We start from the raw sequence: 17500 nt of genomic DNA on the forward strand, positions 1-17500 counted from the left end.
CCTCCCCCCCCCCCGCCTCACCCGAGCTGCTGTCCGTGGCCGCTGTGTGGCTGCACTTGGGGTTGGTGGTGTTGCGGCAGGAGCGGCCGTGCAGGATGACACGCGGGCGCTGGCCGTCAGGCTCGATGCGCACATTGTCCACTAGCAGCGCCACAGACAGGGGCACGGACTATTGGGGGGGGGGTTAGGAAGGGAGGGAGGGGGTACATTCATGATTATTCAAGAAGTGAAGGCGTAGGGGGAGGGAAGCGGAGGGAGGGACAGGGCGAGCGAGGGAGAGGGGGGAGGGTTTGCAGGAGTGGAGGAGGAGTGTGCATACTATTTGACACGCCCATATCCCCGCCCCCCCCCCCACCGCACACACACACACACGCACACACGCCCCCACCTGCCAGCAGCGGCCGTAGTCCAGGCTAAACCTGATCTCATCCGCCGCCGCCGCGGGAGCGCTGGGGTCCACGCCTGCAACAACACGACACCAACACATCAACAAGGACATCAACACCAACACGCGCGCAGGCACGCGAGGGCATTGCCCGCCCGCATGCGTGCTGCGCCGAGCACCCCCGAGCACCCTCTCCACCCCTCCGCTCCCCAACCCCCCCCCCCATACACCCACACCCAATCCACGCGCCCGCTCACCCGGGTGTCGCGCCATGACCACCAGGCCGCCCCAGTCGGCGTACTCGTAGATGTAGGCGCCCGCGCCCACCTCCGCCCACGTCACGCCGCCGTCCGAGGACAGCCACGTGCACAGCCTGCGTGCGTGCAGAGGGGGGGGGGGGTAGCCATACATGCGAACGGTTCGTACGGGGGGAAAGCAAGCACGGGGAAAGCGGGGAAGCAAGTTGGGAGGAGCGGCACGCTGCGCATGTGCGTGTGCGTATGGGGTATGTAAAAGACCAGAGTACAGTCAAACGGCCTACAGCCTACGGTGAAAAAAACATACAACCGCCATTCACACACACACACACACAAACACACACACACACACACGAGCTTCGTTTTGTTGTTTTCTTTTCAACACACACACACACACACGCACACACGCCCATTCCCCCCCTCCCTGCCTCCCGCCTACCCGTCGTTGCCGTCCAGCCCCACGCCCAGCGGCGCCACGTTGCCAGTGGCCATGACCAGCCCGGGCGCGGAGGGGTTGGAGTAGACGGCGGGCAGTGAGGAGCCCATGTTGTCCCACGCCGACAGCCCGTGCAGGTGCAGGAAGCAGGCGGACGCGCCGCCGCAGCGGTCGCAGGCGGGGTTGGCGATGTTGCGGGGCGCGGGGATGCGCTGCCAGCGGCCGCCTGGAGGGAGGGAGGAGGGAGGGAGGGAGGGAGGGGGTTGTGCATACCAGACAAACCTAAACAAACTAGCGGAGCACAGGCAGAGGCGTTAGTTGCAAGCGGGGGTCCAGGCATGGCCAGTCAGAAGGAGGCGGTGTTGGAGAACGGCGCGGCGTTGCACAGCGTTGCACAGGCTGGGGTGGGGCAATGGAAACACCAGTTGCCGTGGTTCGGGTGGTGGTGGTGCGGGTGCAGCTCCTCTCTCGCTCCTCGCAGCCCCTCCCACACAGCGACACCCCCCCCTCCCCACCGCCGCTGCTGGGCGCGGTCATCGCCGCGTTCGCATCCTCGCCCTCATCCGCATGCGCATCCTCCCCCCATCCCCAACCAATGCTGTCCTCTTTTTTCCCCCTGCTTGCATCCTGTTCCCAATGTTTCAACCTTGCAACCCCCCACCCCGCCCCCTCCGTTGTCAAGCATAGGCCACGCGCTCCTCCTCGCTCTACTGCATTTGGTTTGGTTTGTTTAGGCTGGTATCTACAACCCCCTCCCCCCCTCCCCCTCTCACCCCCGTTGAAGGTGATGCGTGTCTCCACCAGCGGCTGCTCCGTCAGGTCCGACAGGTCGTAGTAGTCAGCGCCGCCGCCCTCGCCGCCGCCGGATCCGGATCCAGATCCGGATCCAGATGCGTCGCTGGATCCGGAGCCGGGCGGCTTGGGCAGCATCTGGTTGGCAATGTAGATGCCCTGTGCGTGCGTTGTGTGCGTGTGTTGTTGATGCGGAGACGGGGCTTACATTCATGACTAGTAAAGGAAGTCGTAGACGGTAAACAATCTTGCGGATCATCAAGCGTTACCGACGGGGGCGGCGCCGACTACAGACGGCGGAGGCGACCCCAGACGGCGCACACGTACCCGCCACTAGCCTCAAAGAGCAGCGGCTAAAAGCCCACAGCCCACTGCCCACACCTTGAGGCCGCGCCAGCCACATGCCTCCGGCTGCCCTCCGGCTGCCCTCCTCCCGCCGCCCCCGTCAGCCCTCCTCCCCACGCCGCTTCCCCCATTTCGCCGCTTTCCCTGCCGGTTCCCTGCCGCTCCCGCCGCTTCCCCCCCCCCCCCGGCCCGCTCGCTCACCGGCACGCCCTCCACCCGCGCGAAGTCGGTTGTGGTGCCGAACTCACTGCGGGTTGTCAAAGCCGTGAAGAACAACAAACATCAACAACAATAACAACGGCAGGTCACGGACGGCATCGCTTGTACACATCCAAGCCAGAGAGGGCACGCAACCCTAAATCCTGTTCCCGATCTCGTCGCATCATCGCCTCTCCCTCCCCAAGCCCCTGCACCATCACCTACGCCGACATGTGCCCATGTGCCTGCCCCGCCCACTCCCTCTACCCTTCCCCCCTCCCCCTTCCCCTCCCCTGTTTCCTTACGGGATTGGTTCAACGTTACCCCCCCCCCTTTCCCTCCTGCCCCTTACCCCTTCCCCCTCCTCCCCTCTCCCCCCTCCTCCACACCCACCTGTGGTACACGTCTGTGAGGCTGAGGCTGAACAGGGCGTGGTGCGGCCCGGCTGTGTACACGGAGCTGGCGGGCAGGTCCATGAAGCCCGTGTCCACAACGAAGTCCACCACCACCACCGCACCGCGCCCGTCGTGCGTCTCAACCAGCTCGTAGCCCTCTTGCTGCGGTGGGAGGCGCGGGGGGTTACATTCATGATCAGTTAAGGAAGTAATGGGGGCAGGAGGAGGGGTGGGGTTGCAAATGCGCGCACTGCTCAGCTCCAAGTTGCCTCTGCTTCCGAACTCTGCCGCCCTGCCACGGCCCTTCCCCTTTCCCGTATCTCTTTACTTTCTGACGTCGTCCTCCACGGCAGGCTGGACCCGCCTGGACCGCCCACCCCCTCACCCCCCCCCCCTCACCCAGCACCTATCCTCACCCACCCACCCACCCCCAGCCCCTCACCTTGAGCGCCACTGGCAGGCAGGCCTGTGTGAAGCTGTTGCCGGCGTCCAGGCTGGTGTATAGCGTGATGCCGCGGGGGTAGGAGCTGGGAGAGGAGCGGGACCTGCAAGGGGGCGGGGGGCAGCGAGGGGGGAGGCAGGGAGGAGGCAGGCAGGGAGCGGGGAGGCAGGGAGGAGGCAGGGAGTTGAGCGGTGGGGTAGGGCGCAGACCGATGGCACGGACCGATGGCACGATGCGCGAGGGCGCGCGTGTGTGTGGGCGGAGGCCCCACGCCGCGTGTGCCGGTCCCGGCCTGAAGACCCCGCCGTGTGCCCCCGCCCTCCCTGCCCCCTGCTTCTCCTGCTCCTCCACTCACTTCCCATTGACGTCTGTGGGGCAGCTGTTGGCGAAGGCCAGGTACACGGAGCGACCCACCACCTGGAGGCGGGGGGGTGCGGGGGTGTTACGTTTGAGCAGCTGTGTGCACCAAAGGCATTTTTGGAGGAACAGCAGACGTCGTTACCGAAGACCGCCGCACAGGCTCCACAGCGCCAAGTCTTGCACGGTCGCGGTGGCTGGGGCACACCTCCGACACACAGCGACGCGCCAGCAGCGCACCCCACACGGGATTCACACATTCCGGCATGCCGCCTGCGGCAGGCGTCGCCTCCTGCCACCCTCCACCCTCCCAGCCTCCAACCCGCCACCCTCCAACCCACCAACCCGCTCTGTTGTATTGTGGGCTCTTGCCTGCTCTGCTAGCGCTGCTCTCGCTACGCTACGCTCTTCCCTGAGTGTTTGCCTAGTTGGCTGACCGGACAGCCGTTTCACAACACGCTCACCTCGAACATGTTGCCGCAGCGCACGTGCGTGCTGAACGACTTGAAGTAGGTGGTGGAGGCGGTGAAGTGCACGTCCGGGTCCCAGGGCTGGTCGTAGTCGCCGGGCTTGGCGTACATGGTGGCCAAAACCAGGTCGTCGGAGATGGGCTGTGCAGGGGCGGGGAGGCGGGGGAGGCGGGGGTTGGTGGGGGAGGCGGGGGTTGGTGGTGAGGGGTAGCTGTTCATGTGGAGAACGGAGTGGTTGAATGACGAGTATGAATTATGAAGTGCAACGTCCAGTGGCAACAGCGGGAACATGCCGGGGGAAGGGGGTGAGGGTTCCCGGCGCGACTCATTCGGGGTGATGAGCCCAACCCGAAGGCCACCATCAGCACACGTCCCTGTATGGCATCCTCCCCCTGCTCCCAACCCCTTTCCTTCTCCCCCTCCCCTCACCGGCAGGTCCACGACGCCTCGGCCCCCATCCCATAAGTATTATCGCTTGCAACTAACGCCTCTGCCTGTGCTCCGCTCGTTTTCGTTGGTTTTGGTTTAGTTTGGGCTGGTATTTACAGCCCCCCTCCCCTCACCGGCAGGTCCGTGCAGTTGCCGCTGGGGCACAGGCTGGCCCCCCAGTCGAAGTCCACAAAGCCCGCCACCGCGCCGTTGGAGTCCGCGGTCAGGTTGGTCCAGGCCGAGCCTGCAGCAGCAGCAGTGGCAGCAGCAGCAGCAGTAGCGGCAGCAGTAGCGGCAGCAGTAGCAGCAGTAGCAAGCAGCAGCAGTAGCAGGAAGCAGGCAGGCGGTGTCGCGTCAGCTACTAGTACGGCAGGCGGCGGCACGTGGCGCTGGCGAGTCCCGGGGGTTCCGATCCGATCCTCGCACCCCCACCCCCACCCCCACCCCAACCATCCCCTCTGGGACTTCATTTCTTTGGGCCTGACACAAACTAACCCCCGCCGCCCCCCTCTACGCACCCCGCCCCCACAACGCCCCCGGCCCCCACCACCGCCCCCACCACCGCCCCCGCCCCGCTCTGCTACGCACCGGGCGTGAACACGTCCTTGTTGAGCATGAGGTCGTGCGGGCACTCCATCTGCGCCTTATCCAGGCTCTTGCAGTCCGGCCGCTTCACCAGCACCAGCAACCAGTTGTCGCGCCGCGGGTGCATCTAAGGCGATTGGGGGCGATTACATTCATGATTATTTAAGAATTGCAGGCGGGAGGGGGTTGCACTTCATGGCTACCGCAATCAAGCAGAAGTGAAGCTGTAGACAGGCACGTTGGCGCAGCAGGGGGAGGGACAGGGGCGGGGAGGGGCAGGCGGGGCGCAGGGATGCAGGACAGGGTGTCGCGCAATGGAGTGCGGTGCAAGTTGAGCCGTGTCAGGGCTGGGTGCAGTCAAGGCGGGTTGTGAGTGTCTGCTGCGGGGCAAGAGCGCGTGAGGACCCGGGCAGGGTGCGGCATAGTGGCGCCATGTGCCCAGGGCCGTGGCCAGCCAGCCGCCGCCTCCTGCGCGCAGCTTGCCACCCCCGCCGCCGCCTTCTTCCCCACGACGCCCCGCCTGCTACTCCACGACGCCTCGGCCCACATCCCATAAGTATTATCGCTCGCAACTAACGCCTCTGCCTGCACTCCCGTTTTCGTTGGCTTTGGTTTAGTTTGGGCTGGTATTTACAACCCACCCCCAGACCTCCTCATCAAACCCCACGAATCCGCCACCGCCACCGCCGCCGCCACCGCCACCACGCCGCACACCTTGGCTGAGCGGATGCCGCTGCCTCGCCACTTGGTGGGCGTGCGCACCGGCGTCAGCGTCTCGCCGTAGTCCGAAGACACCCTGCAGCAGGGCGGGCGGGCGGGCGGGAGAGTCAGTCACGCACACGCGCGCGCATTTGTGCCGTTTGTAAGGGAACCGTACCACCCAAGCCACCGCCAGCGCCACCGCCACCGCCGCTGCCCACGCCACCCAGCGCAGACACGCCCACACCACTTGGGCCCCTGCGACCCATACACGCCCAGCCCCACCTCCGCGCTTCCCAGCCCGCAGTCACCCCCGCCTTCCCCCGCTCCTTTCCAACCGCCCCTCCCCCTCTACCACTTCTCTCCCACCTCCCTCCCCTCAGCCCTGCTTGTATCCTGTTCCCAACGCATATTAACCTTGCCATCCCCCTCAGCCCTGTTCGTATCCTGTTTCCCATGTATATTAACCTTGCCACCCCGCTCCGCCCTGCTTGTATCCTGTCCCCGATGTATAGTAACCTTGCCATCATTTCCCTCAGCGAGCCGCCCTCACCACATGTAGGTGCCGGTGCCCAGCAGCAGCACGTTGCCGGGCTGGCTCTTCTGGCTGTACACCCCCATCACACTGAACACCTCGGCGTTGGAGATGGAGGCTGGAGGGGTGGGCGGCAGGGGAGGGGAGGGGAGGGGAGGGGAGGGGGCAGATAGGAGGTTTGGACGAGGGGGAGGGAGAGGGGTTGACGAGGGTAGGGGGAGCAGGTGGAGGGGGTGAGGAGGATCGCGGGGAGTGTTGTGTGTGTTTCAACCCGAGCACCACGGTGCGCGTAATGGACGTCGTGCGTGGTCTGCGAGGCGGCATGGGGCCAGGCGCGGCACGTGCCCCCCCGGGGTCCTTCGGCCGCGCCCTACCCGCACCCGCCAGCCGACAGCCGCCAGCCGCAGACCCCATGGGGCCTGCCACAAGTGCCAGCTGGCCCCAAGCCCATTTGACTCCGTCCTCGCGCCTCTTTGGCTGCGCTGCTTTGCCCCTCCCTACCTCCCTTCACCTGCACCTCAATACCCCCATCAAGTACGCCCCGGATGCTCCCAAGCGCAGTCGCCGCCGCTGCCAGCCCCGTGCTCGTACCGTTCAGCTTCGCAGTCAGCTCTACGAACGAGCTCCCGCCGTCCTTGGAGCGCCACAGGCCGCCCGCCTCAGACGCATATTTGTGCGTGATCGCAAACACCGTCTGTGCAGCACGAAAGGGGGTAGCGCGGGCGTGGGTGGCTGGGGCACGCGGGGGCAATCGACGCCCCCGCCAGGCCTGGCGTCACCCGTGTGCCTAACGACCGTCACGTCTTCGTGGCGTGCGACGGGCCCCGCTCGCGACTGTTTGGCTCGCGTGCTAGCGCAGCAGCTAGGGTTTTCGCCCCAACGCGACTGCGTAGGCAAGCAGGTTCCCGTGCCCAGCACCGCCCAGCGCAGCCCCGGCGTCGCTTACGAGGTCATCTGCGCCAACCCACTCAAGATCCAGCACAGGCGCGTGCGTAACCGTCTGCAGTCAATTTACAACACATCTGAGCACTTGTGCCCTCGGGGCGACAACTTTGCTCGCCAGCGCGGTGTTTGCTGGCCTCCGACTCGCTTACCGGCTTCAACTCCGTGAACGGAAGAGGCTCGCAAGTCGCCAACAAGCTGCGTTCCTTGCGCTCAAACACATTTGATGCATTTGCCGTCGCAAGCACGGCTATTAAAAGTAGGGCTACTTGAAGCCCCAGTCTGAGTACCTGCACCATGTTTTCACAAAGACGCCCCGCCCAATAGGCTGGTGCCGTCGCAGTTGCAGCTTATCTTGACATCAAACCGGTAAAATGCTTTGCCCCTGCGAGTCGTGAGACGGTAAAGTTGTTCATTCCACAAACAATCCCGCAAATTTACTGCCTGGTAGCCCTGCAATGCATGAATTTACTTGCTTCTCGATTCTTACTTGAAACAGTTTACATTATCAAGTTTCTGCTTCGTATCCTTGACTGCCCCGCTTGGCGCGCCCAGGATCGCTTTGTTGTGAGCTGCCAAATCTAGCTAGTGAGCTGCCGTCCAGGCGCGTTTACTAGTCTCAACTAGACATGGCTGACGACGGCGAGACCGCCACTGTGAAGGAGCCGCTTGACCTCATCCGCCTTTCCCTGGACGAGCGGATATACGTCAAGCTTCGTGGAGAGCGTGAGCTCAGAGGACGGCTTCACGTAAGCAGGCGGGAGCAGGGCCTGCGTGCACGCGACAGAGCCGAGCTGACATGAGGGCAGGCGGGGGGGCGGGGCCGCCGAGACCGCCGCGCAGCCGACACCCTGAGCGTCACGCGGGGCTGGGGCGGGGGCTTGCAGCGGGGCATCGGGTGTGGTGGCCACGACAGGACACTGCCGTACCGCTGGGCGGCTGGAGGCCGGTCCGATCAAAGGAGCACACGCTAGTAGCGTGCGGGGAGGAGGCGCCTATCGCTGAGCTCCACACACGCCTCCCCCGCACAAGCGGTCGTGAGCGGTCCTGATCAGGTCGCCCACATGCACGCCTGGCAGCACACCACAACCTGATCCTGCGCTTCGGACCTGCCACACACTCCCCCTCATCCAGGCGTACGACCAGCACTTGAACATGATCCTGGGCGAGGTGGAAGAGACGCTGACCACTGTGGAGATTGACGACGAGACGTACGAGGAAATCATCAAAGTGGGTGGGACACAGTGTGTGTGTGTGTGCTAAAGGAACAGCAAAACGAAGCCCGCCCAGACGGCGCCGGAAATACTTTGATATCTGTGTGACACAGCGTGTGTGCATGTGTGTCGATGGTTACGTGCGTGTGTGTGTGTGTGTGTGTGTGTGTGCGATTGTGTGCGTGCAAAAGAGTCAGCAGAGGCGGGGGCAGCAGCAGGGCGGTGGCGCAGGGGAAGCAGGCGGGGTGGAGCTGGGGCATGGAGGGGGCAGAGGACCCAGGGAGGGGGCAGGGCAAGGGAGGGGGCAGGCGAAGTGGTGGAGGAGGGAGGGCGAAGGACACGGGGTGGAGGTGCATGGGGAAGCTGGGGTTGAGGCGGGCGCGTGACGAGGTGAGCGGCGTCAGAGGATGGCAGTGGCGGCCGTACGAAATGCCGCGCGGCGTGCTGTGCCGCTGACGGGTGGTCGGGCTGGGGTGTGTGTTGGTAGGTCATGGCGGCCCGGGGTCGCGATGGCGGCCTGGCTTGCAGAGCCGCAGTCGGGTCTAGCGGCCGCGATGGGGCCCCGCCAGGTGCGGGCGCCGGCCTGCAGGAGTGAGGGGCCGGCTTGGCGCTGTGTGCCGCTGGCTCGGCACGTTACATATGTGCGAGGGAGGGGTCCGAGCTCCGGGCGTGGGCTGCCTGCTCGTCCCGCGTGTCCTTGACACGCTGCGCCCTCTCCCTCCCTCCCTCCCTCCCATTCTTGCTACCTTCCGACACGCAGACGCAAAAACGCGTCATCCCCTTCCTGTTCGTGCGCGGCGACGGCATCATCCTGGTGTCGCCGCCGCTGCGCTCGTGAGCGGGCCGGCGGGTGGACGCGCACTGCGGGGAGGGAGGCGGAGGGAGGCGGCGCTGGCAAGTGGCGCCCGGGGTATCGGAGGGACGGGCGGGTGGACGCGCAGCTGCGCCGGGGCAGGGGGGTCGGCGCATACACGTATTCAGGCAGGCAGACACACTGTGCTTGGGAGCGGGTGTGGGCTGGAGTGTTTCGAGCTGCCTCTAGGACGGGACACCCGAGGCCTCTCTGGCCCGGCGAGCGCGACTGGAATTAGCAGCGGCGCCCGGGGCCCCGTGGTGGTAAACGAGGTGGGCTGCTGAGGGCAGGGGGGGGGGCACGTGCCACCTGTTGTAACGGCGCTTCAAAGGTAAAGCAAGGACGCAAGGCATCGTCGAGGTTCTTTCATCGTCGTTGCCTCAAGGCCCGTAGGTGACGTGGGGGCAAATACAGTACTTTAATCTCCCTTGTTGTGTGCGCGGTGAACTGGCGGCGCCCGTGGCGCAAGAGACGGGCGGGCGCACGCTGTGTTTGCGGTCTGAGGCGGAGAGTGACGCAATGTGTTTGGCGGCGGGTTGAGGCGGGCGCATGCGGAAGGCCCGAGGCGCAGCCGCGTGGCCAGCACAGCGCAGCGCCTTACGAAGCGTTTGTGTTTGCGGTTCTGGTGCACCGGAGGAATGCTTTCCCTCACCAAGCCCGCTGTAATGGACTGTTGCCACGTGTGGACTGCTGCGCGCTGCCCATGCATCGATTGGGCCCTTGGGGGAGGTTGCGGCATCGGATGGACTCACCGGAATGGGCTCTACGCAGGGGTCCCTGTGACCCGTCTCGGCGTGTCGCCGGCGCTGGGCTACCCGAGAAGTCACGACTGTGGGCGGTGGGTGGGAGGGGGAGCGCCGGAAGGTGCCGGTCAGCTCGAGTCGGGCAGCATGCGTGTCAGGCAAACTAGTCGAGTTACCTCGAGTCGCATTTACGCACGACAAAATGCAGCAGCAAGTGCTCATACACATACAGAACTCAACCTATGATTGACTACTGCGCAGGCCTTAGAGCACTGCGCCCAAATCGGTGACACCGCGCTCGCGGCGCTTCGCGAAAGATTGCTAGGCGCCCGATCGAGCGCTCACCGCGAGCTCAATTTGTCAGCAAAGTTATCGTCACAACTGCCCTGACCAAAGCGGCAGCCGCGGCGAAGGCTGAGGCTGCCGGAACCGAACACTTTAAGAGTTTGCAGTTAAGGCCGAGGCCGAATCCCCCTACGTGGAGACAACCGCCAGGCTGCTGCTGCGACCTGCGAATCCGCAGCTTAGGGCAGCTCTTGTCGCGATTTCAGCTGAGCGGTGTGCGATATGCTGCAGCCGGCGGCACGAGCGGCACCAGCAGCAGAGGGTGTCCAGGGTTCCGATAGCCCATTCGGCGCCAATGCTCCGGCAGGAGCGACAGCGGGCGACCCACGGCGCGAAGGTGGTGGCGCCCGTGAGTCCGTCTTGTCTGTGGGGTGTGTCACAGGGCGTGTGTGTGCTGCAGCGCCGTCCGCTCTTCTGGAGGCGTCGGCACTCCCAGCTGGCACCGATGACACGGGTGTGGGTATGGGCACGGGTAGGGATGTGGGCACGGGAGTGGGCATGGGCATGGCTCGTCGCCGTGCCGCCAGCAGTGGCTGCCTGCAGGCGCAGCTGGAGGCACAGATGCCGCTCTGGCAACCAGCAGCAGTAGCAGCGGCCGTGGCAGCAGCGGCAACTGCAGTAGCAGGGCCCGGCGGGAGCAGCGCCCCGGGTGCCGCTGCCGGCAGCACCGCTGGCGCCAGCGGCGGCTCTGGCTCTGGCTCTGCTGAGGTCCGGGGGCTGGACGCGCTGCTGCAGCTGCGGCCACCGCCGTCGGACGGCGGCGGTGTGGAGGATGCTGGAGGTGGTGCGGGTGATGGGTATGGTGCGGGGGATGCGGTTTATGGTACCGGTGGCGGCCACATGCCGGAGCCGCCGCAGCCGCCTCTAGGCCCCTTCGGCCGAGCGCGCAGGCACAGCAGCGGCCACTATGAGAGCTACGGCGGCGGAGCGGCGATAGCAGCAGCAGCCGCAGCGGCGGCGACAGCCGGCGTTGTGGACGTGGGCGTGGCGTGGCTCTTCCCCTCCTTCTCCACGCCGCCCCCGCAGCCGCCCCCTCCACTGATGAATAGCGGCATCCGTAGCGGCGGCACTTGCAGCGGCAGTAGCGGCGGCAGTAGCAGCAGCCCATCCGGGCAAGGGGGCCGGTCGCAGGGGCCAGAGGTGGAGGCAGCTGCGGAGGCGGAGGCGGCGGGGGGTGCGGGTGCGGGTGCGGGGGCGGGGCCGGGGGCACTCGCCGTGGGGCCCACTGCACTCACGCCACCTGCTGAAGCAGGATGGGCAGCACCGGCGTGCAGTGCTGGTGGTGCTGGCGGCTCGCCGGCCCTGCTACTGCCGCCGGCGTCACCGCCGCCGCCGCCACGGCACGCGCTGCTACTGCCGCACCTCCAGCACCTCCTGCTGCCTGCTGACCCCGCCGGCGGCCCGCTGGCCGGCGCAGCAGCTGCTACAGCCGGCGGCCGCAGCGGCAGTGGCAGCGGCATGCGGAGCAGCAGCGCTGTGGGCGGCGGTGGCGGCGGCGGCGGTAGTATTGCAGCGCCCAGTGTCGCTGCCTCGGACATGCCGACGCTGACGCGCCCCACGCCGACACGCCACCCGCCGTACCTGCACCCCCACCCCCACCCCCACCCGCACCTGCTACTGCCGGCTCTGGACCCAGTGCCCGAGTGTGCGCTGGAGGCGGACAGCTCCGCCGCCTCACTCGGCAGTAGCAGCGCCGCCGCCACGGCGGGCCTCACCGCCCTGCCGCCGCCGCCTCGGCACGCCTCGGAAGGTGGCAGTAGCCCCGAGGCAGCAGCAGCACCAGCACCAACAGTAGCAGCACCAGCAATAGCAGCACCAGCAGTAGCAGCACCAACAGTAGCAGCACCAGCAGTAGCAGCACCAGCAGTAGTAGCAGCAGGTCGGGCCGCCCTGGTCTCCGCATTCAGCCGTGTGGCACACGGCGCGGCCGCCGCCGCCGCCTCTGGGCCGCCGCCGCAACAGCAGCCGCTTACGCCGGTGTTGCCCGACAACGGGGCGCCCACAGGGGCGGCGGCGGCGGCGGCGGCGACAGCGGGCTTTGGCAGCATTGCGGAGGTCGCACCAGCAGATGCGGCCGCGGGCTTTGGCCCGGGTGTCGGACCTGCCTCCAGCTCCGGCTCTAGGTATGTGGTGGGGAGGCAGGCGGTCGCGCCGCCGCCGCCAGCAGCAGCAGCACCACCTGCACCCGCTTGCGGGCCGGCGGCAGCGACCCAGGACCCTTGGGCGGCGGCGGCGGCGGCGAGGCCAGGTGCCAACGGTGCAGCCGCCGCCACTACTGCGGCGGCAGTGGCAGCGGCAGCGGCAGGACCCGAGCCTCCTGCTGCCGGGTCCGGCCGCGTGCTGCCGCCGCCGCAGCAGCAGCCGCAGCCGCAGCGGCAGACGCACATGCAGACGCAGCTGCAGCAGGCGAAGCAGCCGCAGCGGCAGGCGCCGCGGCGGACGCAGGCTCCGACGCAGCTGGTGGTGGCGGCCCACAGGCTGCCAGTCACGTGCGTCAGGGAGCCGCAGGAGGGGGGAGGCGGCTGGAGCGTGCAGGTGAGTGTGTATGTGTATGTGTGTGTGTGTGTGTTTGTGTGTGTGTGTGTGTGTGTTGGGGGGGGGGGCGCGTGTGTGGGTGTGTGATGTTGAACACAGGTGCCTAGGTGTCACGCCGCTACATGCGGTACGCTCTGTGCATGGACCCGTGCGGCATCTCCGGCGGCATCCCGTCGCTTGTGGTCGACTGCACTCCCGCCTGCCCGCACGCACACCACCCCAAGGTTGTCTATCGTCTACCACTTTTTTTAACTAATAACGAATGCACCCCCACCCCCACCCCCACCCACACACACACGCACACACACACACACACACACGCCCCCCTCAGGCCAGTCCATGCTTGTTGTCATCGGCCATGTGCGGCATACAACAGCTGGGGCTGGAAGGGCCGGAGGGGCCGGAAGGAGGAGGAGGCGGGCCAGAAGGGGGCGGCGGCGGTGGCTACCGAGTCACGTGGGTCGGCTGGCCAGGTGGGTGGGTGGGTGGGTGGGTGGTGCGGGGAGCTGATTGGTAAAGGTGGGCTGTTGTGCACTGCGGGCTGACGGCAGCCGTGCGTGAAAACGTGTGTGTGTGCGTGTGCGTGTCTGTGTATGTGTATGTGTATGTGTGTGACCGTACGTGCCGCTGACGCGCTGCATGTGCATGTGCGCATGTGCAGGGCTGTGGTTGGAGCCGGGGCCGGAGCGGCGGCGGCTGGAGGCGGCGCTGGCGGCCGGCGGCTACACACCCGTGTGGCTGCAGGAGGACCTGGTGAGGGCGGCGTGTGGGCGTGTGCGTGTGTGTGTGTGTGTGTGTGTGTGTTAAAGAGCACAAGGAAAATAAAACGCAAAGACAGTGGGTGTGCGTGTGTGCACGCGTGCGTGTGTGCGTGTGTGTGCGAGTTCGAAGGGGAGGAGGTCGACACCGTGCGTACACACATTTGAGGCTTGGTACCACAAGACAACAACGACCACATCGCCCCTACCCCCGCCGCCACCCCCTGCAACGCCAGTCTGCCGCAACCCCCCTCCCACCCCTCACACACCCCTCTCACACCCCTCTTCACCCCACTTCACCCCCCCCCCACACACACACACACCCTACCAACCACCCAAACCACCCAAACCACCCAAACCACCAAAATCACCAACCGCGCCAACCGCCCAACCGCCCAACCAACCAACCGCCCAACCACCCAGCTGGACCAGCACTACAACGGCTTCTGCAACGGCGTGCTGTGGCAGTTGTTCCACTACGTGCCGCCGCACTACAGCCTCATGAGCGGATGGAGGCAGCAGGCCATGATGCAGCGCGGCGGAGGCAGTAGCAGCGGAGGAGGAGGCGGAGGAGGCGGAGGAGGAGCAGGAGGAGGAGGCGGTGGAGGAGGCGGAGGTGGAGGCAGTAGCAGTAGCGGTGGGCACAGCGGCGGGCAGGGGCCGCAGTGGGCGGCCTACCAGGTGAGGACGTCGCGGCGGCGCAGTGCAGTCCTGCGTGTGGTGCGGTGTGGTGTGCGTGTGGTGTGGTTGTGTGTGTTGTTGTTGTGTGGTGCAGGCGGTGTGTGCTGTTGTTGTGTTGTGTGCTGTGTGCACTTGTGGTTGTGGTTGTGTCACAGGGCTGTGTGTCGGTCATCTGCGGCGTACCAGTCCGTGTCGTGCCCTAGCCTCACTCTAGCCACCCCGCATACACCCACACCCGAGCCGACCCGACACCCGGTCGCGGCACACCTTAACCCACACCCCACACTGCTACTGTCACGCAACTGCTACTGCTACTGCCGCACATCTGCAGGCCGTCAACGACCTGTTTGCAGATGCGGTCATGGCGGCCGTGGCGGGCAGTAGCAGCAACTGCGGCGGCGATGGCGGCAGCAGCGGCAATGGCGGCGGCGGCGGCAACGGTCCCGCCGGGAGTGGCGCCGGTGCCGACAGCGCGGCGGCCACCAGCAATGGCGGCGGTGTCGCAGCAGGCGGCGGCTGCGGCGGCGGCGCATCGTCACAGCAGGGGGGCGGTGGCGGGTGTGCTGGGGAGGAGGTGGTGGCGGTGTGGGTGCAGGACTACCACCTCATGCTACTGCCGGAGGTCATACGGCGGCGGTGGGCGGCGGCGGAGGCGGCGGCGGACCAGGGAGCGCCCGGCGGCGGCGGCGGCGGCAAGGTGCGTGAGAGCATGTGGAAGTATGCGAAAGTATCATAGTGTGTCTGGCGGCAAGGGAAATCGCAGAGGTTGTGTTAAAGAGCACGTGTGTGCGTGTATGTGTGTATATGTGTGTGTGCGTGTGTGTGTGTGCGTGTGTCTTCTGCGCCAGCCTGCCCTGCACGGTTACACGCAGGTGGTCACGTGCCATGGTGACAGACCCCACAGTGCGCGCGCACGTGCGCCCGCCCGCAGCAACATGCCTCCCCCCCTTAACCCCTTTTGTGTCAGCAGGTGCGGCAGCAGCGGCAGCAAAGGCCGCGGCGGCGGCGGCTGCGCCTTGGCTTCTTCCTGCACACGCCCTTCCCCTCCTCCGAGGTGTACAGGACACTGCCCGTGAGAGAGCAGGTGGGTGTGAGCAGTTGTGGGCGAGGCGGCGAGGTGGTAGGGTGGGGTTAGGGGGGGAGGAAGGGTGGAGGATGGGAGGGAGGGCTGGTGAGTAGTACGGTACACGTGCAGTGCCAGTGTGGTGTGTGCGCTTTCAACTGCAACTCATCCAGCACACCCACGCACACAATAGGCATAGGCACACACACACACACACACACACACACACACACACGTACACACACACAAAGACACGCGCACGCAGACACGCGCACACGCACACGCACGCGCACAAACGCACACACACACACACACACACACCCGCACCCCCACCCAGGTCCTGCGGGGAGTGCTGGGGTCAGACCTGGTGGGCTTCCACACCTACGACTACGCCCGCCACTTCGTGTCCGGCTGCGCGCGACTGCTGGGGCTGGAGGGCACACCGCAGGGTGCGTGAGTGGTGGGGCGGAGGGAGGGGGGAAGGGTTGTAAATACCAGTCCAAACTAAAGCAATCCAAGCTAGACTAGCGGATCACAGGCAGAGGCGTTAGTTGCAAAGGGGGAAAGGAGGGAGGGGGAGAGGGTGGAGGGGGGGGGTGGCAGCAGTTTGCTTTAAGCCCCAATGCAGGGGAGGGTGGGAGAGGGCCGGAAGGCAGAAGGTGGCGGAGGGAGGCGAGGGGGTTTGAGGAGGTGGAAGCAGAGGCAAGGGGATGAGCAGCCCACATAGAGGCACGAGGATGCAGGAGGCGGGAGGTAGCGGTGGCGTCGAGTGGCCCTGGCATTGTGGTTACTGCAGTGCGGTACGACATCAGCAGTACGACATCAGTGGTGCACATGTATCGACGTGTATGTGTGTATGTGTATCCGCTACTGCTACTGCTACTGCTGCAGGTGTGGAGCACGCCAGCGGTGCGCTCACGCGTGTTGCCACCACCCCCACCGGCATCGACCCGCGCCCCTTCACCCTCCTGCTGCGGGGCGGCCCCGGAGGCGGGCCGGACCCGGGGGTGGCGGCGCACCTGACAGCGCTGAGGCACCGCTTCGCAGGCCGCAAGGTGCGGTCGGGGGCTGGGGCTGTCCACATGACCGTGTGCCCTTGTGTGTGTGTGTGTGTGTGTGTGTGTTTCTGTGTGGCTGTGTGCATGACTGTTCCGTGTCTGGAGCTGGCTGCTGCGGTCGAGCGGGCCGCTGTTGGCGTTTGACTCGGCCGCGGCGTCTGCCTCCACTCTTCCTGTCTCCCCACACACCCTGACACGACCCCATGCGCTCCCTTCCCCCTCCCCTCTCCCAAACCCTGCACACCAACACCTACCCCCTGCCTCCCCCCACTGCGTCCCCACTGCCCGCCTCCCCACTCCCTCCCCCCTATTCTCCCCTCCCTCTCCCCTGCCTCCCCCCTGCCCCTGCTCACCAGTTGGTGTTGGGTGTGGACCGGCTGGACCCCATCAAGGGCCTGCCGCACAAACTGCTGGCGTTTGAGAAGCTGCTGGAGGACAGGCCCGAGTGGAGGGAGCGGGTGAGGGGGCGGAGGCAGGGAGGGGAGAGAGGGAGGGAGGGAGGGGAGGGAGGGAGGGAGGGGAGGGAGGGGAGGGAGGGGAGGGAGGGGGCGGGTCGACTGATGCAAGGTGCCCTGCGCTTGCACGCACACGGCCGCACCTGCACGTGTCTGCTGCACGTGTCTGCACATGTGTGCACACGTGGCAACAACACACCTATACATGCACACACACAGGGGCTTTCCTTTTAACGCACACACGAACACACACAAACACACACACACACCTATCCACACATACACACACGCCCCTGCAGGTGGTGCTAGTGCAGATCGCGGTGCCGCCGCACACCGAGGTGCCCGAGTACCAGCAGCTGAGGAGGTGGGGTGGGGCGGGGCTGTGTGTGTGTGTGTGTGTGTGTGTGTGTGTGTGTGTGTGTGTGTGTGCGTGTGTGTGTGTGTGTGTGTGTGCGTGTGTGCGTGTGTGTGTGTGTGGCTGTGGCTGTGGCTGTGGCTGTGGCTGTGGCTGTGGCTGTGGCTGTGGCT

The 17500-nt window shown here is 66.1% G+C and overlaps 3 protein-coding genes across 3 annotated transcripts in view; 2 read left to right on the forward strand and 1 right to left on the reverse strand.

Moving 5' to 3' along the window:
* CHLRE_16g662250v5 (uncharacterized protein) overlaps positions 1-7659 on the reverse strand; it is an 11146-nt gene extending 3487 nt beyond the window's left edge. The window contains exons 1-17 of the mRNA XM_043071009.1: positions 7420-7659; positions 7272-7325; positions 6917-7019; positions 6344-6443; positions 5806-5887; positions 5095-5218; positions 4641-4750; positions 4072-4218; positions 3606-3667; positions 3251-3353; positions 2807-2970; positions 2417-2462; positions 1852-2029; positions 1082-1304; positions 643-758; positions 389-462; positions 22-169 (exon numbers count right to left, since the gene is read on the reverse strand). Coding sequence (XP_042915651.1) covers positions 22-169; positions 389-462; positions 643-758; positions 1082-1304; positions 1852-2029; positions 2417-2462; positions 2807-2970; positions 3251-3353; positions 3606-3667; positions 4072-4218; positions 4641-4750; positions 5095-5218; positions 5806-5887; positions 6344-6443; positions 6917-7019; positions 7272-7325; positions 7420-7566 — 1981 coding nt within the window. The 5' untranslated portion in view covers positions 7567-7659. The remainder of the gene's footprint in view (positions 1-21; positions 170-388; positions 463-642; positions 759-1081; positions 1305-1851; positions 2030-2416; positions 2463-2806; positions 2971-3250; positions 3354-3605; positions 3668-4071; positions 4219-4640; positions 4751-5094; positions 5219-5805; positions 5888-6343; positions 6444-6916; positions 7020-7271; positions 7326-7419) is intronic.
* A 93-nt stretch (positions 7660-7752) lies between these two features.
* CHLRE_16g662300v5 (uncharacterized protein) lies at positions 7753-10012 on the forward strand. Its single transcript, XM_043071010.1, has 3 exons — positions 7753-8016; positions 8402-8497; positions 9242-10012. Exons 1-3 carry the CDS (start codon positions 7897-7899, stop codon positions 9317-9319), a joined length of 294 nt encoding a protein of 97 aa, XP_042915652.1. The 5' UTR covers positions 7753-7896; the 3' UTR covers positions 9320-10012.
* Positions 10013-10294: 282 nt separating this feature from the next.
* Positions 10295-17500, forward strand: part of CHLRE_16g662350v5 (uncharacterized protein) — a 17035-nt gene continuing 9829 nt past the window's right edge. Inside the window, exons 1-10 of the mRNA XM_043071011.1 lie at positions 10295-12957; positions 13289-13430; positions 13619-13710; positions 14139-14396; positions 14728-15093; positions 15367-15480; positions 15797-15908; positions 16351-16514; positions 16874-16975; positions 17272-17336. Coding sequence (XP_042915653.1) covers positions 10645-12957; positions 13289-13430; positions 13619-13710; positions 14139-14396; positions 14728-15093; positions 15367-15480; positions 15797-15908; positions 16351-16514; positions 16874-16975; positions 17272-17336 — 3728 coding nt within the window. The 5' untranslated portion in view covers positions 10295-10644. The remainder of the gene's footprint in view (positions 12958-13288; positions 13431-13618; positions 13711-14138; positions 14397-14727; positions 15094-15366; positions 15481-15796; positions 15909-16350; positions 16515-16873; positions 16976-17271; positions 17337-17500) is intronic.

This window comes from Chlamydomonas reinhardtii, chromosome 16 (genome assembly GCF_000002595.2).
Source record: "Chlamydomonas reinhardtii strain CC-503 cw92 mt+ chromosome 16, whole genome shotgun sequence".
NCBI lineage: Eukaryota > Viridiplantae > Chlorophyta > Chlorophyceae > Chlamydomonadales > Chlamydomonadaceae > Chlamydomonas > Chlamydomonas reinhardtii.